The 21,101-nt window shown below is 33.2% G+C and overlaps 1 protein-coding gene and 1 long non-coding RNA gene across 5 annotated transcripts in view; both read right to left on the reverse strand.

Annotated features, from left to right (window-relative positions):
* The window catches only part of LOC143202875 (uncharacterized), a 98,102-nt gene extending 95,848 nt beyond the window's left edge, over positions 1 to 2,254 (reverse strand). For 2 of the 3 annotated variants that reach the window (XM_076414833.1, XM_076414831.1), the window contains exon 1: positions 1,937 to 2,254. Coding sequence is in view for 1 of the 3 variants with exons in the window: in XM_076414832.1 (XP_076270947.1) it covers positions 1,937 to 1,952 (16 nt within the window). In the remaining 2 variants the exon portion in view is untranslated. The remainder of the gene's footprint in view (positions 1 to 1,936) is intronic. The other variant, XM_076414832.1, reaches the window with a different exon arrangement.
* Positions 2,255 to 2,486: 232 nt separating this feature from the next.
* Positions 2,487 to 3,748, reverse strand: LOC143202064 (uncharacterized). Of its 2 annotated transcripts, XR_013007077.1 has the most exons (4): positions 3,412 to 3,748; positions 3,153 to 3,350; positions 2,997 to 3,095; positions 2,487 to 2,936 (listed from the first exon to the last, which is right to left on the reverse strand). It is a non-coding gene; the product is annotated as an uncharacterized LOC143202064 (long non-coding RNA). The 2 variants fall into 2 exon arrangements; XR_013007076.1 differs by having other exon boundaries at positions 2,487 to 3,095.
* Between the last annotated feature and the right edge of the window lie 17,353 nt (positions 3,749 to 21,101).

Here is a 21,101-nt window from a genome sequence, read left to right on the forward strand (position 1 = left end):
CAACCTAATCTAGGTGCTTGAGTCTATCAAAACACTCTACATTTTGAATGGAAAACAAAATAATACTGAACTTACATCACTGAATGTAGTCATTTATATATTATTTTCTATTTATTTGCGCTTTATATATATTCTCAATACTGTACAATATTATTTCTAGTATGGCAACAATGTTTAAAACTTCAGGTAATGTCATAATCGATATATTTCGATTACACTATTCATTCTCTACGTGAATCAACTAGAATTGGGCCTGTCTCTATAAGGTACATTAACCGTCGGTTGTTTGTTAACGTTCAGAATAAGTAGGCTACATAATGAGTAATATGGCTAAACCGAGACATAATTTGAGAAAAAATTTGATTACTGTAGAATACAAAGTGACTCGAAATGTACGGAAATTAAATTATAATGTTATATAACGACTAAAAATGGAAATAGTTTTAAAGATATTACCATAACTATAATCCAATGGAATGTCAAAACACTGTCATTAACGTTAGTCTAAAACGTTATTATAAAAACTTAATTATATCTAATTATTGCAATGAATATATAAAAATTAGATGCGTAAATTAATTCTAGAAAATAAGCTACGGGTTATGACGTATGTGACAAAATTAGTTATAAGGTAATTTATATTACTTATTCGGTAGACACACTAAGACATAACACAGCAAATAATAAGAGATGAAAGTGATAAAAAAAAACAATCTTCCAAATAAAACACTCCAGAGCCTGTAATTATTTTGTTTTTCCGAATCCTTGGTATCACCCAATACAGTGTTCTAGAGCATACAAGACTAGTCTAGCTAGTCATCACAACATGCGTAGCGGGAAAATGTAGGTAGCCACGTGTCGATCATTTCCGAGCTTGATCGAAAATTGACGACTGAATTTTCCGTCGTTTTTAATACGTTTAAATTGAAAAATATCATATAAAAAAAGAAATAAAAAAATTATATTATTTTCATGGGGATATTTCACGTTCATGCGCATGTAGAAAGCGCAGACATTTTGTTTCTTAATGAAATAATACCTGGTTGGCAAACGTCTTTAATCTGAATGGGCCTCAACAGAATAACAAATCATTTATATATTAATTACTTTTTATTAATGAATTATCTTTTAATTAATGAATAATCATCTAAATTTAATGTCATAAATCGTTTTGATATTATAATATATTTATACAGAATAATGTATTTATTTCATGTTATTTTGAACTACAAATATCTCCGCGTGTAGACATAAAATAACCTTTAAAAGTGGCTATAAATAATTAAATATAACAATAATAATAAGAAAAGCAAAGTAATTATACTTCGAATTGTTGACCACCCAAAGTCGCCGGAAAACAGTTTAATTATAGATCTATTTGTGAAATATTAGGGAGGTATTTTTTAAAGTTGTCCAAAAATGAAATCCAAGCATTTTAAGTTTAATTTAAATAAAACCTTGGAATGCGTAGATGTTTTAAAAATCACTTTATTTAAATTTTATTTTGAGACCAAACAAAAAAATACTTGGAAAGATATCTGCTGAAAACCTTAAAACATAATATCATTTGTTTATGCCACTTATCGGGATTAAATATAAAGGAATGCAGGATATCAGAAAAAAAAACATTGACCTAAAACATCAAGGTTGGCTGGATACGTCAAGCATGAAGCAGAGTACTGTTAAAAAGTAGTATTTAGGAATAAAAACAATTTCGATTGAAAAACAGAAACAGGAAACGTAAATTTTCAAAAAAAAAATGTCTAGTAAATTTTTACATTCTCCATGGTCGGGAAGCAATGAATGAAAGTTTTATTTTTAACACAGATATTTTTAATAAAATAAAAATGGAATATATTCGCACAATCTAATATAGGAATACAATATGTATTGTACCTACAACTTTCTGTTGTTTTAAAAATAAAATATAACTTACCAAACAATATCAGCATAAATAATCCGTGCGAATACTAAGAGGTTACACAAAACAACAAAAATAACACAGTCTCACCACCCAATCACCGTAGTAATCCAATGATTCAGTCTCGTGTTTTCACAAAGATAAGAAACGTGCATTTTTCGAAAATAGTCTTTCCACGCGTGAAAATACTTTTCTGTCGTGAGATAACGAAGATGCAAAACAAACTTTATGTCGGCGTGACATAAACTATCCGCCCGCGTATACTGCTTACGACTGAACAGGCAAAATATCGACAATCTAATCTCCGCAAGCGCACATAACATAAACATAGATGCCACTGAAATCATAAAATCCTGCTAGCTGGTTGGTCGAAAATGGCACATGCGCATTTCTTACCACTTCAAATTATTTTGGCGTTTTTCTGAATATATATTATATAGATGATAATAGGTAGAACAACATGGAGAAAAAATATAATATATAGAAAAAATATAATATAATACATAATTTTTATTAAAAGTAATATTTTATAGTCAAATAATTAAAAAAAACCAATAAGCAGATATAATTTATTTGGCATTATAATACTGATATTTAATACATATATTATTTACGGGCTTAAAATATTCTTAATTACAAGCCATAATAATTTTTGGTTTTGTATTTCTATTGAACTTACAGTCTTCCCTAATGTACTTGTACTAGGCTACATAGTATATTTCCTATTCGTACATTCCCATCATTTAAATATTCTGCCGCAACATATTTTTAGAACAAAATTACATTATGTGTCTTATATTGAGGCTTTATTTCAAATTTGCCGAATGCTGTATAGGCTAACAATCATCCCACCTTGATAATTGTCAGCAAATCATGAACGAGTTCAATAGCTTGTCAATTGTCACCCTAGCCTTCCTCTTTAGTTCATTTCTTTTCAACAGATTATCGTTCAATAGTCATGTTTGTGTTAACTTGCATTTTGTTGAAAGCAGTGAGCCCTCACCTTTATTCATTACTATTAAAATAATAAAAGCATAAATAATCTAAAACTTCATTTTCATCAGCTTATTATTACACCGTGTTATAACATCTCTTATGATCTTATGATTTTGGATCAGCATCGCTCATAACATATTCAATTTCAAGCTCTTCTTAAATATTTTTTTCAGTTCATCTAAAAAAGGTAACAATTTATGTTAAGAACTTGACACATTCAAAAAAGAAATGTTACCGAAAAGAAAGAAAGGAAGAAAACCTAAAAATGCTTCTTGAACTTTCTGGTCTATTCGATAGGTCAAGAAATGTAATTTGGAACCTAGTATTGCTGTCATCCTTAATTAATATTATGATTAAGATATAAGGTCTGGGTCTTTCACTGGTTTTTCTTCCATGATTCAATTTCTGAGACCGAGAACAAAATCATTTTTACCTATAACAAATATATATATTGTACCAAACATGTACACATACATATAATACTATGATATTACCTTCTATTACGATTACAAACATTGCAATATTAAAAATAAATAATATTTTGACTTATTGATCATGTATAGCCACAAACAAACCTAAAATACTAAATAAAAGCAATGCAATTGAAAGAAAATTTTCCCTGATAGGCACTACATAAACATAACCACCTTCGACCTCTGGCAAATCTGTCTACTCGTTCTGTCGGGAAATATCTAGACTTTCCCAAGACTTATCATTTTAGTGGAGTCTCATAAACATTCAAACAGCCATGTTGCCATCGTATTTCTAACCCCCTAAGATTAACTTAAAAAATGCCTGTAAAGTTACATCTGAAAGAATAATTTGATTAGTATATATTGAATTGTAATTTAATGAATTGAAATGAATGAATTTATCATTAAATGAATTTTAGGGAAAATAATCATTACCTGGCTTTCAATCATTTTATACTAAATCATATTATTCCTAAGAAAAGAAATACTTTTCTTTTAAGATTTTACATAGAGTTATATTATATAGATTATTAAGATAAAATAAAATCCGCTGATATGATATCAGCTTTTCTTGAAAATTATTGCTACTAAAAATCAGTTAAACTATGAATCTATAATATTAACAATATTCGATAACACAACTTGACGATTCAATCGAAAATTATAGAAAAAATTAAAAAAATGCAGAATAACATTACTTTTATTGATCTATTTGGCAACGCTGTCGCCAATATCATGTTTTAACTTGCCCTTAGGCGAGCGATACGTATTCAACGTTGCCAGTGCGTGGATGCGTGGAATTTTGCATCACAAAATAAGTAAACACGAAGAAGAAACGACGACGACAAAGATAGAAGGAGTTGGTGTCGTTGACTGACTCACGAAATAAAATACACGCCGTGTAGCCACTCGAAAGTCTGCGTTCAGGGGGACTAAATCTTTCATCGCGTAGTCTGTTGCGGTTCAGGTGAGATGGATGTCAGTCATAAGGATCATTTTGAAAGTATTATTTTAACTTAATGTGGTTTAAAATATTAGATATCAAAAAAAAATAGGAACACAGTTATGAATATACGTTAAGTTAAGATAGTAACAGGAATTGACTTTTGAAACATATATTTTTTTGCATATTTAGAGGGACAAAAAGGCATTTTTGGTACAATTGACAATTTGTGTTTTTTTTTAAATGATTTTTATTTTGCATTTATGGAGTTTCCGTGATTTCTAAACCTCAGTTGTTTCGTTTTGAACATTCTAAAGAAATACTAGCCATGGAATTGTTTACCGATGCAAACTTTTCTAATTTATAAACATTTTGATTGATGCTGAATGAGATTGTGAATTCAAACGAAAACCTCTTTTTGGTATAATTTTAAAATGTTTAAACATCAATGTAGTATGAGTAATACATCCGTCATCAGTCTATTTTTAAAAGCACTTCTTCATAGATTAACAGTAGCAGTATGTGTTTCTATAAACTATATCAAACAGGTCCATGTTAATTACCCTTATAAATATTTGAATTTCGTCGATGCAAAGTGCAAGGCGATGAAAATAAATGCTAATTGCATTTATAATGAGAAAAAATAATAGTCGAATTTTTTAATAATCTTTACTGGTTCAAAAATCTCTCCAGTAGCCGAAAATTATTTATTATAATTAATATTACATACATGGCATGCAGAAAATCACCTCAGAAATGTTCTCCCGTATAAAAATAAAGTTCTAGTCTAGGAATTTCGCTGTACTGTTTCGAAGTACTTGACTTTTGAGTTCGAATAGCATTTTGAAATATGATAATAGTTCTACAATTTTATTATATTTAATAATTTAAGTTTATTACATTACAATTAATAGTATATTTATTTAAAGGATTGGCCCTTTGATGGAAATGGATGGCATTCCAAGGGTACAGTTTCTCCTTTTAGCTAAGCTATTAATCGAGCTATTTTAAACTACTTCAAAATCAGTGAAGTGCTGCTCTGCAAGAGCGTGTCCCATCGATGCGAAAAGGTGGTAGTCGGATGCAGTCAGGTCTGGATAGTACCGCGAATGGGATAAAACTTCCCCAATTATCGAACAATTTAAACTACAATTAATTATAGATCCACAGTAGTTTATAAGCTAGAGTTGTTTTATTATATTTACATTGAAATCTTTTCCACACCACCCATGATGTAGAGTTCCAGACGCATTTCTTTATGTACATCAAACAAATTCATTCATTTATAATTTTAAAGGTTTTTCTTATCTTTATCAGGGATAGATTTTATTTAGATTGGTTTCAGATCAAAAGAAGAAGTATTGGTCTTTGATATATTTCAATAAAATCATATAAAAGCTTTGAAATAACAGTATCTATAATGAAATGATGACTCGTAAGCCGTTCAAGATAAGGATGCAGAAAAAATATCGATATGTCGATATATTCTGAAAAAAATATTGATATTTTTTGCCAATATATTTTTTAAAATAAATTAAATATATTTTTTAATAAACCTTTGAAATTGATATTTTAAAGGTTCACCAAAAAATATATCGATATTTTTTATACTTATTGCAAAAAATATATCGATATTTTTTTTTCCGATATATCGATATTTTTTTCGGTGGCCGACACCGCTAGTCCAAGGGGTGCTGCTCCTTGGGGTTATGTTCTGTCGTTTTTGCGATGATTTCGATCCGATGATAATGAGGCGGTTGACTGTACCCAGACCAAGAAATTATGAAAAACAATCGAGTCCGGCGTAAAGCTCACTCGCACGCCCATGACCTGCATTCATGCTGTTTGTGAAACTAATTCCACGAAGTGTTATTCCACCGGTTCAGTTTGGTCGTAAACAATCCCCACTAAACAGTCAATTGATAAGTCATTCGTCGGCGGGCTTCGCTAGTATTTAGTCGTATTGGGCATAGGGATGTCGACAGCGAAGATAAATATCGATACCTTAAAAAATCGGGTCGATAAATTTTTTAAAAATATCGATTTTTAGCAATATCGATATTTCTTTAGTACAATCCCAGTTTCCCATGCAAAAATCACTTGATGAGGGGGTAGAGTCTTTAAATAAAGTTCGATACCCCCCCTCAAAAGCCCTAGGTTTTTTTAAATATCGAAAATTATCAATATTTTTGTAATAAATGTTTTATTTTTTATTGCTAAGGGCGGGGGTGTCGTCTTGTGTATAAATTTGATAGCAAAGCCGAAATTTGACACTTTCTGATTTCAGAAGCCTATTCTAAAAAATAAGAAGGCGTAGAGTACGTTTGTTTATATTTGGTGGAAATAATCAAAAATTTACTGGATATTTTGGATTTTTTTGGTAATTCTAGGCTTCCTATAGAAACAATTTGATTTATATACAACGAATTTCGATTTATGTCATTGCTGACAAAACAAACTTAAAAACCTTATGAACGTACGTGTTAAATATTGTTATTTTGTTAACTGTGTTTTTATGGTTCTTTTTTAGTTAAAATGATTTGTTTAAATCTTAAGACATCTTAAGTACTGCGTTCCAGGATGTAGTACCATTTCAAATAGGATACCCAGCTTTCCTAGGGATCCTGCTCTATGTCAGAAATGGTTTCTAGCAATAAATAATGAAAAAATGATGGGAATCTCTTGTGAGGTCTTAAATTAGAGCAAAAGTGTTTGTAATTGATATGGTTTCCAGTTGTTATTTATATTGTAGGTTTTTTATGATGTTAATTATATGTAACTGATTTGTAAAATATAACAAGGCTCCATTTTAGCTATGGCATAGAAAAAAGAAAACATTGATTGACAATGTGAGAGACTTTTTTTACTTTGTTGGTAAATGATATCTTGACTGTTCTATTGAATTCCCAGATTATGCGCAAAACTTAACAAGCAGTGTGTCCAATATCTTAAATCACCAAATGCCTGTATTTTTCAAAATGATCAACTGTTTTGAGCATTCTGAACGAGGCATAGTTAGAAAGATTGTTAGGTGTTGTTTGTTTTGGTCGATGAGAAAAGTAAACAGAATAGCAAAATGCAAAAATTAAACATTTTTTATTGTAATATCTAAATATAACATAGGTTATATAGATGATGTACAATTATATACTTACAATAAATATTTGACAAAGAAAATATTTAAAAAACCAATTCAAAATCAATTGTCTTCAACATATATATTGTACTGTACTCTATATTTGGCAGAGTTATATTTAAGATAATATAAAATGTTCCATATTCTATAGTTTACTAAATTTTGTACATTTAATATTAAGTACATTTATAAGTTTAAGTTTTAATATATTGTTAGTACAATATATTGTCATTAAACCTAGAAAATTCTAAGAATTTTCCTGTGATATAATTGTTATGTAAATTTTGCATATATTTAAATAAAATGTATTTTTAAGCTTATATTGCATTTTTATTAATAAAAGATTTTAAATTTCCCGCTATTCAAATTGTCGCGCTCTCTGGTGGCAAATTAATGCTAAACTTATTCACAGGTTATATATGAGAGATACACTTCTAATTCCTCTGTTTTCTGTGCATAGAACAAAGTGAACCAATCAGATCCCGTCGCGGCTCTTAGCAGAGCGAATAAAACAAGTAATAAGTTAAAAGTAGCGACATCTACATGTTGGACGTCGCGAAACATTTTCCCAAAATTTCCTATAAGTTAAATCTCTATTTCTCTACACCGATATTTCGCCAGTTGACTACCTTTAAGACAATCATTGATTTTTCGTTTTTTTTTCTGCAATAACCATCATAAATCGTGTTTCTTTAGCTGTAGTCTGAAATTGAGGCACTAACATTAACTTGTATTGAAGGTACGTCAACCTCTCAATAAGATATTTTCAAAGCAAACGGGAACTTGTTGACTTATCTCTGTTAGATAACCTTTACGAGAGAAAAAAGATCAGTTGACACGCATTCAAACGAATACTAAATATGGATTTTTATCAATATATTAGGAATGAAATATGTAGCTAATGTTGTGGAAGTATTAAGCGCCTTTGACCGTCGTAAAAGTGGCAACTAACTTAATAATACCTGATAACTGTTCACATCATAACCCCTATCGCTAATACTATTAGCATTTTGCATAGAAAATGGTAATTTGCAATGCTATTAAACCTATTTAGTATTTGGTAATTTACTGTGGCGTAACTCGTTATTTAGTACTTTAACGATAAACAGTATATGTGTGATTAACGTTTTTTTTTGACGCTTGCAAAACCGCTAATGAATTTCCGTCTGTTATTCACTGATTTTTTCCAAGAATTTACCTTTTTGTATAGTTTAATTCGATTAAATTAATAACAAACGGAGTTTCTACGACCCTTCTAAAATAAAATACAGACAAGACGTGTCCTGGTGTCGACAATTTCGCGGAAAGAGTTACCAGGTGAAATAGAAAAATGTTTATAAAGTGTTTCCTATAAAAGAGAATACGTATATATACGGAAACAATAGAAGGGAGCTTTTTGATGTGTACGAGATGATACATGATATATTTAGAATACAGGTATACAAGAGTTTAGCATAGAGAAATAGAGATTTCACTTCATAGGAAATTTTGGCGAAACGTTTCGCGACGTCCAACATGTAGATGTCGCTATCTTTAACATATTACTTGTTTTATTCGCTAAAATTCGAAAAAGAGAAAATAAAACAACATTTAAGGCGATAAATATAATAATATTCTTAAAATATACTAATTATTTAGAACTGGTAACGTGGGAAATCAAATTTTAGTGCGCATGAAAGGTGTCTGAGTAGACTTTTACGTGAAATAGATTGGCAGGATATGTACCACAGTAAAATACATTTTTTGGCAATATTATGTTCTTTATTCAACATAATTCCCTTCAAGGGTGATACACTGATTATAGCTACCCTCCAACTTTTCGATGCCATTTTTGTAGAACGATTTGCCCTTTGCTTCAAAATAGACTTCAGTTTCGGCGATCACCTCTTCATTCCACGAAAATTTCGTCCCAGCGAGCATCTTTTGAGATTTGAGAACAGGAAATAGTCGCTGAGGGCCAGATCTGAAGAATACGGTGGATGGGGAAGGAATTCGAAGCCCAATTCATGGATTTTTGCCATAGTTTTCGCTGACGTGTGACACGGTGCATTGTCTTGGTGAAGCAGAAGCTTTTTCCACAAATGCGGCCGTTTTTCGCCGATTTTGTCCTTCAAACGGTCCAATAACGCTATGTAATAGTCGCTGTTGATGGTCCTTCCTTTTTCAAGGTTGTCAATGAAAATTATTCCATGCGCATCCAAAATACAGCCGACAGAACCTTGCCAGCCGACTGTTGCGTTTTCCCACGTTTTGGAGCGGGTTCATCGTGTGCAGTCCACTCGAATGACTGTCGATTGGGCTTCAAAGTGAAATTATGGAGCCATGTTTCATCCATTGTTACATATCGACGCAAAAACTCGAGTTTATTATGCTTAGTCATCTTCAAACACTACTCCGAATCATCAACTTGTCGTTGTTTTTGGTCAAAAGTGAGCTCGTGCGGTACCCACTTTGCACAGAGCTTTCTCATACCTAAATATTCGTGAATGATATGATGTACACTTCCAGTTAAAATCTTTAGAGTGTCTGCTATTTCATTCAATTTCAATTTACAGTCACTCAAAATCATTTTGTGGATTTTTCATCGGTAACCACCGCCTTTGGGCGTCCACTGCGTTCACAATCACAATCCTTGATGGTTGATTTTCCTGGGGTACCGTCCGGAAACGCGGCATCAAGCCAAATTTTTGCTTCAACTATTTATTTTTTACCTTCAAAAAGCAATATTTTATCAACACGCGAAATTCCTTTTTATCCATTTTTTTTACAATAACAAAAGTAGCTTCACTCAAAATGCTATAATTCACAAACTAATGATCCGACAGCTGTCAAATTTATACACGCATATTTTGAGGGTGATGGCTAACTAAAAAACATATGGATTTAATTCTAGTAGCGCCATCTATGCGTCTGGCCGGGGATTTTTCATTTAACCTGTTATAGGCTGTCACCATAATCGACAAGATCGTTTGACCGTTGAAAGTCAGTGGCGTTTATATATAGTTGAAACTGCAATATTAATAATCTATAACTACTACATCAAAATTTATAATTTATAAATGCAACTATAACATACCTTAAATTATTTAAAGTGGCATATGTTTTTATGAAGAATTAATATTGGAAATCGTAATAAAGGAAATTTTAAGATACAATTGTAAGAAGTATTTTTCTGTCTTCTATTCCTAATCCTAGCCTCACTCGATTAAATACAGAGTGTTAGTTGCAGAATACAAATAAGAGAGACGAGAACATGGGAAGTCCAACGAAAACATGATTGTTGAGAAATATTCCACACGTTTTTTTTTTAACGACAGATGTGAATTAAATAACAAAATACCGATTTTCCTTTAAAAATTCTATATCGAAAATTTCAAAACCGAATAAAACTCGTATAAACCTTTCATATCGTCCTGCTTGTCACCGTACAATAATCGTATAAGTTCTGAGAATTTGATAAATAATGCGAAGTTATTATCCTACATACAACCTTAAAAATATAAACAAATAAACACGTTATCTTTCTATAGTTATCTTTAATAGCATGTAGCTTTAGCACAATAATATATCATTTAAGTTGGCACCGTCTTAGAATAAAGAGGCATAGATGACGATTTTACTTTTATAAAGTTTCGCGCTTAGGAAGCACCAGAGGGCGCGACTAGCGGGAGATTTTAAAAAGATCTTAATCGAAAATGTTTATAATAATACGTAAATAGCGTTTAACATTTGAAGTCTAAATTGATTCAAAAAATCTGAAAACTGTGATGCTTAAACAGATAGGGAAAATTTTTAATTAATACAATAATTTAATTTTAAATGGGTTATACACTGATTTTTGTCATTTATTAGAACACAATGAGAGTTTCTGAAAACTGAACATAAATATGTATAGATATAATAGTTAGGGATATAACACTGGCCATACATGAAATGAATGTAACTGAAGCTGATCACAAATAATGTAATTATTAGAGTGATATAGTCTATTCAAAGTATTTTTGTACGCACGTCATCAAGGTGTTTAATGTGTTGCCTGTCGCAATTTGTAAATTCGTTTCAAAATCAGACAATATTTTCCTTTTCATTTTATTCTAGCTAAAAAGAGATACAGTGCTGTCTGATTAGTTCGAACGCGTAAACGAATGAGCCTGTCAAAGTCACCCGGTTGTCAGACTATGCAAAATTCTTGAAAGCAATAGTGATAAGATACCGTTAGTGTATAAGCATACCGTTTAGTGTATAAGCGTATTTTTAACTTTAGCTTAAGTAGTTTAATTTTATTATATTTAGGCAATTGGCAACACTGTTGTCATGTGAGTCCATCTGACGGTTCCATCGTAAGTTTGACATTTTTTACGATATACGTACTCAGAACAGTTTGGCACACGGACGCTATTGATTTATTTTATATTTAGTTGAAAGTTTCGTCTCGGCAAAAAATTGAACTGAATCGTGAACATTTTCGTGCGATGATTTTTTCGATTTTCACAACGACGTGGATTATCACAACAAGAGTGCATCAATCAACTTAATTTGACTTTTGGCGATGAAGCTCCATCAAAAACCACCGTATATCGCTGGTTTAGTGAATTATATCGTGGTCGTAGTTCGTTGTCCGACAAGTTTCGTGAAGGTCGTCCAAAATCGGCTGTTGTGCCAGAAAACATCGATGCTGTGTGCGAAATGATTAAGCAAGATCGTCATGTCACCTATTGCGAGATCGAGGCATCCCTAAGCATTAGTTCCACCAGCATATATGCGATAATGAACATTTAGCTGTGCGAAAGTTACGTTCGCGTTGGATCCCACACAATTTGACAATCGCTCAAAAAAAGGGTCGTGTCGATTGGTGTAAAGAAATGCTTAAGAAATTCAATCGCGGTGCTTCGAAAGACTCATGAATATATTCGTAGGAGCCCGAAAGTAAGCAACAGTCGACCGTATGGGTGTTCCAAGATGAACCGAATCCAACAAAAGTTGCTCGCGCACGAAGCACTTCAAAGAAAATGGTAGCCTGTTTCTTCGGGAAAAGTGGTCATATTGCAACAGTGCCTCTAGAGAATCGTAGAACAGTAAATTCTGATTGGTACACAACCATTTATTTACCAGAAGTCTTCGGTGAAATAAGGAAAACAAACAAGAGACGCCGGATTGTTCTTCATCATGACAATGCGAGCTCTCAAACAATTTGAGCGTACATCCCTGATTTGGCACCCAATGACTTCTTTTTGTTCCCATCCGTGGAGAATAAACTGCTAGGTCAACGATTTTCATCGCCCGAAGGAGCTACTGAAGCGTTCAAAAATCATGTCTTGAAGATACCTCATTCGGAATGGAATAAATGCTTTGAAAATTGGTTTAAGTGTATGTTAAAGTGTATCGATCATCGTGGCGAGTACTTTGAAAAAGAATAAAAATATATTCGCAGCTTAACTATTTGTTTTTTTCCTATTCCCGAAATATAAATAGTACCGTCGTATTAATCCAAGTACAACCGAACAGTAGTAATAAATTAATTTGTAAATTAAAATTGTACTAAGCATATCTAATGTAGGATGTAATTAATTTTTAAAAATTGTGTAAATAGATGTTATATCATTTATTTTGAGTTCTGTTTTAATTTATTTAAGATCTTGAATTTTATTATATTGTTTTATTAAATATAATGTTTATATTACGTCCTGGGTTTGAAAATATCCCTACACTATTTAAGATATTTTATATTATTTCACTTAAATATAGTATTTACGTTCAGAATTTTGCCCTACGTCAACAGGTATAGCAAATATTTTGATTCGTCATTATAGAGGACCTGATTAAAAGGTGATCGGTTAAACGACGAAATAAGACATAATACGATCCGTGGCCGGGGTCGCGGGGGTTAACTGTCCAATTGACGTTTGAACGTCGGCGTCGGCATCATCGGACCGTCTAAACGAGACAATTGGGAGAGATGGTGACCTTTTGACGAAACGAAATTCGTTGGAACGGGGCGAAGTACCGTGCGAACTGGTCTCGTTCTATTACGAATCTAAAATGTAAATCAATCGGATCGGCCTTCGTCCTAAATCATGCCCGTTCAACTGTTTATTCGATGATTTGAATCGGTAATGGAACTTATTCGGTCCAGTGTCACGCCGATGATCGTACCATGTTTTTCGGTTTCGAAAACAGAATGGTTAAAATAATTATGGTACCGGAATTAATTATTTATTAGGGTGATTTAATTTTAATGGATTCACAATGCATGACGTAACTTATATGAGGTACTCTTAATGACATAGGACGTGAAAGAAAGAAGCATTTCAAAATAAAAGCTAGCAAATATTTCTATTGAGTATAAAGGACGAGTATAAAATACATGGGGTTCCAGGAAATTTGGAACCTCCAGAATTGGTTATTAGAAAGTTTACGGTATCTGCAAAATATCGAAAGCGTCTTAATGGCAATTTGATATTTGCGAACCGTGATTTTTTATTATGTGCAGCTCACTACACAACACTAACTACACAAAATCAGATGGTTTGATTCTTTTGAGTCTGTGTCCTACTCTGGTGGTATCCAAAAGTTGCAATACTTCAATGTTCTCATAAGAATGGAGTCTTTCCTCATGCCTCCATCGTGATTTTTTATTATGTGCAGATCACTACACAACACTAACTACACAAAATCAGATAGTTTGATTCTTTTGAATCTGTATCCTGCTCTGGTGGTATCCAAAAGTTGCAATACTTTAATATTCTCATAAGAATGGAGTCTTTCCTCATGCCTCCATCGTGATTTTTTATTATGTGCAGCTCACTACACAACACTAACTACACAAAATCAGATAGTTTGATTCTTTTGAATCTGTATCCTGCTCTGGTGGTATCCAAAAGTTGCAATACTTCAATATTCTTTCCTCATGTCCCCTTGCAATTCGCTTGATTTACAGACTGACTGTGGGTGAATGGAGGTAACACAGGTTATTTATTGACGATATAAAATAAAATGTGGAAAATACAAGTGATAATAAAAAAAGGCTGGCAGCGGTGTTACCTGGTGACGAGACTTGGGCAGTCGATGGTGGCACGTCTAAACCAAACGATAGTCGGCTACTGAATGATCCAATGTACCCTTCAATAACATCCCAGATAAACGTCTCGAGGTTGCTAGCTATTCGTTATCGTTTTCTATTTGGCGCTGCTGGCACCCCGCCCGCGTTCAACATCTGGGATTATATTTCTGGGTACTTTATAGATAGTTATTCTACTATGTAAAATTCGACATGCCTCAAGGTCGCTACAGTAGTCAGTCCTGTAATATTTAGGTGCGCCCACAATATTTCTCAGGACTTTGTTCTGAAAAAATTGTATTTTGTTTATGTTACTTTTTGCAGAACATCCCCATAATTGAACTCCGTATGTTTTCAATATTTGATATAGGTTTCAGTATTTGTTTGTATAATAGCAATTTATAATAAATATATATTGATAATTGTGATTTTCTTCCAATTAGCCAATACATTTTCCTATATTTCAATTCCAGTTCTTTTCTTTTCTTTTCTTCTTTATATGTTCCTTCCAGCAAAGTTTTGTATCAAGATTCATTATGGAATGATTATTTAATGTTGTTGGTGCTTGTACGTTGTTGTCTGCTTATATGTGAACTGCACATGCACAAATTTACTTTCATTAATTTATATTTTCCAAACTTGTATCTAATTATGTATATTGTCACTTGCCTGTTGTAATTTTCGTGTGACTTCTTCACTATTGTCTCCGACATCTATAATCGCAATATCATCAGTAAATATATCCATCGTAATATTCTCCATTTGTAGTATATCATAAGTGTAGAGTAGATAACGCATTGGCCCAGTACACTTCCTTGTGATACACCTGCTTTAACTTCTTTTATTGTAGAGTAAGCTTCTTCTTGTTTAACTCTAAACATTCTGGTTGTAATGCACGATTTTCCTTCAAGGCCTTCATGCCAAACCTTATCGAAGGTTGGTGCTACATCTAAGAAAATGGCTGAGCATACTTTTTTACTTTCTTAGACTTTTTCAATAACATCTGTTATTCTATGGGCCTGGTCAATTTTTGAATACTTGTTAATAAACCCAAACTGGTGTATTGGTATTAGATTTCTTCTCTCTATGAAGTAGAAGGATGAAAATATAACAGCAGAATATCAAGTAGCTAAGTATTAAAAATGTGTGTTTAAAGAAGCAAGTGAAAAGAGAAGGAAAAAGGTTAAACAAAGTCAAGCATGCTTTCTTAGAAATAGAAATGGGAGAGAACGATGTAAGAAAAAACACAGCAGTAAAAAGACATAGTCAAAAAATAGAATAAGAAGGAGCGGCAAGGGGATGTTCCAGGAAAATCACTCACTAATCACTAATTTGAAATAGAAAAATTCTTCACACACAAGCAAGCTGTTTACTCATTGCATAGTTCCCAAGATAGAAAAGCATTCCAAGAGAAGCAACTTATTTTATTCTTATTTATATGATTCGATACGAAATCGAAACTGCCGTAGAAATCGATATGTTATGCTCACACTATCGCAACAATCCGTCTTGTTTGTCTGGTGCGAAACCATTCGGAGCGATTTACAGTCGGGGACTTTGGTAGATTCGACATTGATGACGTCAATACAGACATGGCACGTCACGAAAGAGTCACGACCGCGACTATTATCTAGTTCTTGCACGTGTTAACTTCCATTAATAATGTTGGCGGAGGTAAGAGGAATTCATCAAGACCGAAGAATTGTAACGGTACCTACTGTTTGGATCAATATCCTCTGTCTGTACATCATTGCTGTTAATCGGTTTAATTTGATTTTTAATTTAATTAGTTTTCTTTAATTAATTTATTTGTTACATTGTTATTAGTCATCGTCCAATAACCTACGATTTCTCTTTAAAATAACTTAAATCTAGGTATACATCTAGGAGGTCTCCATTTGCCGTTATCTTAGTCTCTGGTGTATTAGTGTTTGTGCATTAACACTGCTGTTTTTCTATTAAATGCACCTCACTACTCACACACTAGACAAAGGGTTTGATTTTTTTGAGCTTGTGACTTGTTCTGGTATCATCTAAGAGTTGTAATACTTCAATATTGCCACGGAAATAGAGTCTCTTCACACGTCTCCGCGATTCTTTTGATTTCCTGAGTGACAATCGGTATCTGAACGTCTCGGTGTAAGCACCAACAATACTTGTCAGGATTTTGTTCCGGAAAACTTGCATAGTATTTATAAATTTTGTGATATTATATATTTGTGATATATCACATGTGTAGAGTATTGGCCCCAGTGCATTTCTTTACGGTACACTTGCCTTAGCTCCTTTTATTGTAAAGTAGGCTTCCTCTTGTTGGACTCTAAACATTCTGGCCGTAATGTAAGATTTTAACAGTTCAGTGTGTTGTTTCGGTAACATTTTCTGAAGCTTATGAATAAAACCATCATATCGAAGGCTTGTGCTACATCTAAGAATATAACCGGATACATTATATACGGATTATATTACATATAGCTACAGTTTTATGATCTTTTTGGTAGTATGCTTGTAAATAACAATATATTGTACATCAATATAGCAGCATTTTGGAACGATATTTTTCACGATTGTTTATGTAATAGGGTAAAAAGATTAAAATTGTGAATGATAAATAGTAAAACACTTTTGACTGTTTTTATGGTAATATTCAATCTTCTGATTTCCTGCGTGTAGTCCAATAGCTGTGTTGCTTCCACGTTGCTGTTATTTAGCAACCTTATTTCATATCTTAGGGCGGAAACTTGGATCACTTCGTGTATCCATTTGTTTCCGAAGTCATCGTGCAGCTCTCGGTTAGTTACGTAACGATAAGCATTGGTAATTAATTTTAGAACTTTGTTTTAGGTACCATGGATTACTATGAAAAACTGTATATCATTACTTATCCTTTCTCTCCATGCATTAAATAAATTCTATTCCTCATTTTCGCCTTATTGCTAATGGTTTGATATCTTATTTTGTCCTCTCTGGCCTTATCTTGTTTTTACCACATATACATACAGTCTTGCCAATACTTCTATATCTAGGTCGAGTTTCCTGAAAGCTCGCATGTCATTTTTCAATCGTTCTCACTTTCTGTGAGAGAAACCCCTTTAGTATCAATTTTATTCTTCATTTCTGGCTTAACTGCTTCACTGTTATTAACCTGCGCCTCATTTTGTCCTCTCTAACCTTGTCCAGTTCTTACTTGTTAGAGTATAATATTTCTTCTTTAGTTAAAAGAAGGCGTCCGTGTTAATTACAATAATGAAATGTTACTAGTCTCTAAGGACTTTGAGTTATGTAGTTGTTAAATATATATAGGTGTCAGTCAGGTGAAAAACCGCGTTGTTGTATATAGATTATTCATTTATTTCGTTTATAGAGAAAAAATATTCCTGAACATCAGTTTGGCTTTCGCAATAAGCATGGGACTATGGAACAAGTGCATAGACTTGTAAACCAAATAAACGCTGACCTAAATGCCAAAAGATTTTGTTCGGCCGCTTTCCTAGACATATCTCAGGCTTTTGACAAAGTATGGCATACGGGCTTGCAGGTTAAACTAAAGAAACTTCTCCCTCATCCGGACTATCAGCTACTAAAATCGTATCTCACTGACAGACATTTTATTGTAAATCAAGGCGATGAACATACCGAATTAAATCCCATATATTCAGGAGTTCCGCAAGGTAGTGTACTGGGTCCAGTACTGTATCTTCTGTATACGGCTGATCTGCCCACCACAAAAATAACTACTGTGGCAACATATGCAGACGATACAGCAATCTTAGCATCCCATGAAGATCCAGTCACAGCATCAATAAACCTATAAAACCACCTGGAGCAAATACAATTATGGTTGAAGACATGGCGCATTAAAGCCAATGAATCAAAATCCACGCATATAACGTTTACCCTGCGTAGAAGAACATGTTCACCAGTAAATATCAGTCATCGTCAACTCCCCTAAGCAGAGCATGTTAAATATCTTGGTATGCATTTAGATCGACGCCTAACCTGGAAGAAGCACATACTCTCTAAACGGAAACAACTAGGACTTAAATTGTATCAAATGTATTGGCTCATTGGGCGCAAATCCAAGTTATCATTAGATAACAAGGTATTGCTGTATGAGTCTATATTCAAGCCCATTTGGACATATGGAATTCAACTATGGGGTACCGCTAGCAAATCTAATATATCCATCATTCAACGGTTCCAAAATAAGGTGTTGCGTGCCATTGTTGATGCTCCGTACTATATTTCAAATAAAGTGATACAACGCGATATTCCTCTAGAACCTATAACGAGTGTAATCCAACGTGTTTGTGTGAAGTACTTCGAAAGAGTGTCAGTGCATCCCAATGTACTCGCTAACCAGCTAAATATGCGACGAAAACACCACCTGATCTGATTACTGGACATATATGGACATTAGAATAAGACTAATTAACTAAGATAATATTTTATACAGAAGATTGCTTAATGAAGTGATTTTCTACATGCCATGTATATATAATATAAACAGAAGAAATACTTATTGCCAATAGGGCAGATTGTGGACTCACGAAGAGTAATAAAAAAAAGGGTCTTCAAAAGTTTAGATAGGTGTAATATGAAATCACTACAGCTGTTTGTTAAAGTAATCTCAAAATATCAATTAATAACCTGAAATCTCAACATTACCGCGTCGCTTCCACGTTGCTGTATGACGCAAAGGCAGTTTCAATTTAACATACAGTCCAGTGTGTCACGTCGAAGGCGTGAGATGTAACGAGAAAAGCAGCAGAGCAATATTTTTTATCATTTAGGTATTTATTAATTTTGTTTACCAATCTATGTATTTGTTCTGTTGTTCCGTGTTTATTACGGAAGCCAAATTGATAGTTCGGAATAATAGTTCTCTCTACTGCGATTATTTTGAGTCTTTTAATGTATAGTTTTCCAATACATATATTCAATACATACACCCTTAAATTTTATTATAAAAAACTTATGTTTCTAATAATAAATGATATTTAATTATGAAACAGGCCTAGAAAATTACCAAAAAGTGCGAACTACACCCAACATACGCACATTCGCGTGGAAACTACCGACGTACGTGACTACTTCGTTCAGGGCCAGTCTAACTCGCCACTCCACCCCAAAATAGGGTTGGTAAATACGAATAAGTCAACGAACTTTTGTTAAGGGGTGGCCATTCGTTCTCTGCCTTGAAATAAGGGACGAACCCTCAGATATGCATCGAAGAGGGAACTCACGACTTTCTACGTCGTACACATGTGACAAAAAATTGTCTCCCTCTTAATTATATCGTGTATTGTAGCTAGAAAATTAGCGAGTTCGTCATCAAGTTTAATGAACCTGATGTTTTCGACGCGGTTATATTTAGCCGGTCCCATCATAATTAGGTTCATTTGTTCCCACTTAATATAATATAAAAGTTAAATTCATAAAACAGGCATTATCTTCAAATTAGCTGAAGCAAAAAAACATCTAAAATGTGTTTTGATACGCAAAATGATAATCAAGTTTGTTACAATAACACGATTTCTTTTTGTAGCAAACAAACAAATTGTTTTTATTAGCCTCTTGGAACTTCAACAATATGCCCGTGGGGAATAAGTATTATTGTATAATTTCCGTTATATAATATAACTATCCTGACATGTAGAGGATAGCTTCAGTAAGTGATCTGTTGTACAACTTATAATCTAAATCTTATTCTAGATACTGTTCTAACTTATTCCAAAGTCTATCCTAACTTATTCTAAAGACTATTCTAACGTATTCTAGAGATTATTAATTATTAATCTCACTCTATGTGTCTATTAATCAGTTCGTATGGTAGTTTGCGTTTGTGTATTGGGACTCACTAATAGTCTTTCATAGTACTTCGCACTAACACTTTGAATCACACTCGCTATGGGTTCTAAGGGTATATCGCGCAGAATCAGTTTCTTGGAGACGTAATATGGGGCGTCGACGATGACTCACAACACTTTATTCTGGAACCTCTGGACGATATCTATGTTGTCAGATTTGCTAGTAGTACCCCACAGTTCAATACCATAGGTCCAAAAAAGTGATAATTGAGATTTGCGCCTTATCAGGCAGTACATTTGGTTTAGTTTAAGCCCAAGCTGTTTGCGTTTTGTCACTAAATGTTTTCTTCCATGTTAAACGTCGGTCAAAATGCATTCCCAGATATTTAACGTTGTCTGCTTGCGGAAGTTTATGATAATTCAATTTTACTAAAGAATAAGTTCCTCTAGAAAGGGTGAATGTCACATGGGTGGATATTGTCTCATTTGCTTTCATATTCCACTTGTTCAACCACAATTCGACTTTGATAAGATGAAGTTGGAGGTTTCTTGTAGCTGATATTGGATCCTCGTGTGATAATAAAACCGCTGTATCGTATACAAATCTGTATACAATGGACATAACAATGGACCAAGAACACTGCCCTGCAGAACAGCCGAATATATTGGGTGTAGGTCATTGTATTCGTCACCCTGTTTGACAATAAACTGTCTGTCTGTGAGGTACGATTTCAGTAGTTGAAAGTGCGTATGGCGCAAAGGCAT

The sequence above is a fragment of the Rhynchophorus ferrugineus genome, unplaced genomic scaffold (genome assembly GCF_030347505.1).
Source record: "Rhynchophorus ferrugineus isolate W39M unplaced genomic scaffold, kcgeb_rfMv2 rfM9, whole genome shotgun sequence".
Taxonomy (NCBI): Eukaryota; Metazoa; Arthropoda; class Insecta; order Coleoptera; family Curculionidae; genus Rhynchophorus; species Rhynchophorus ferrugineus.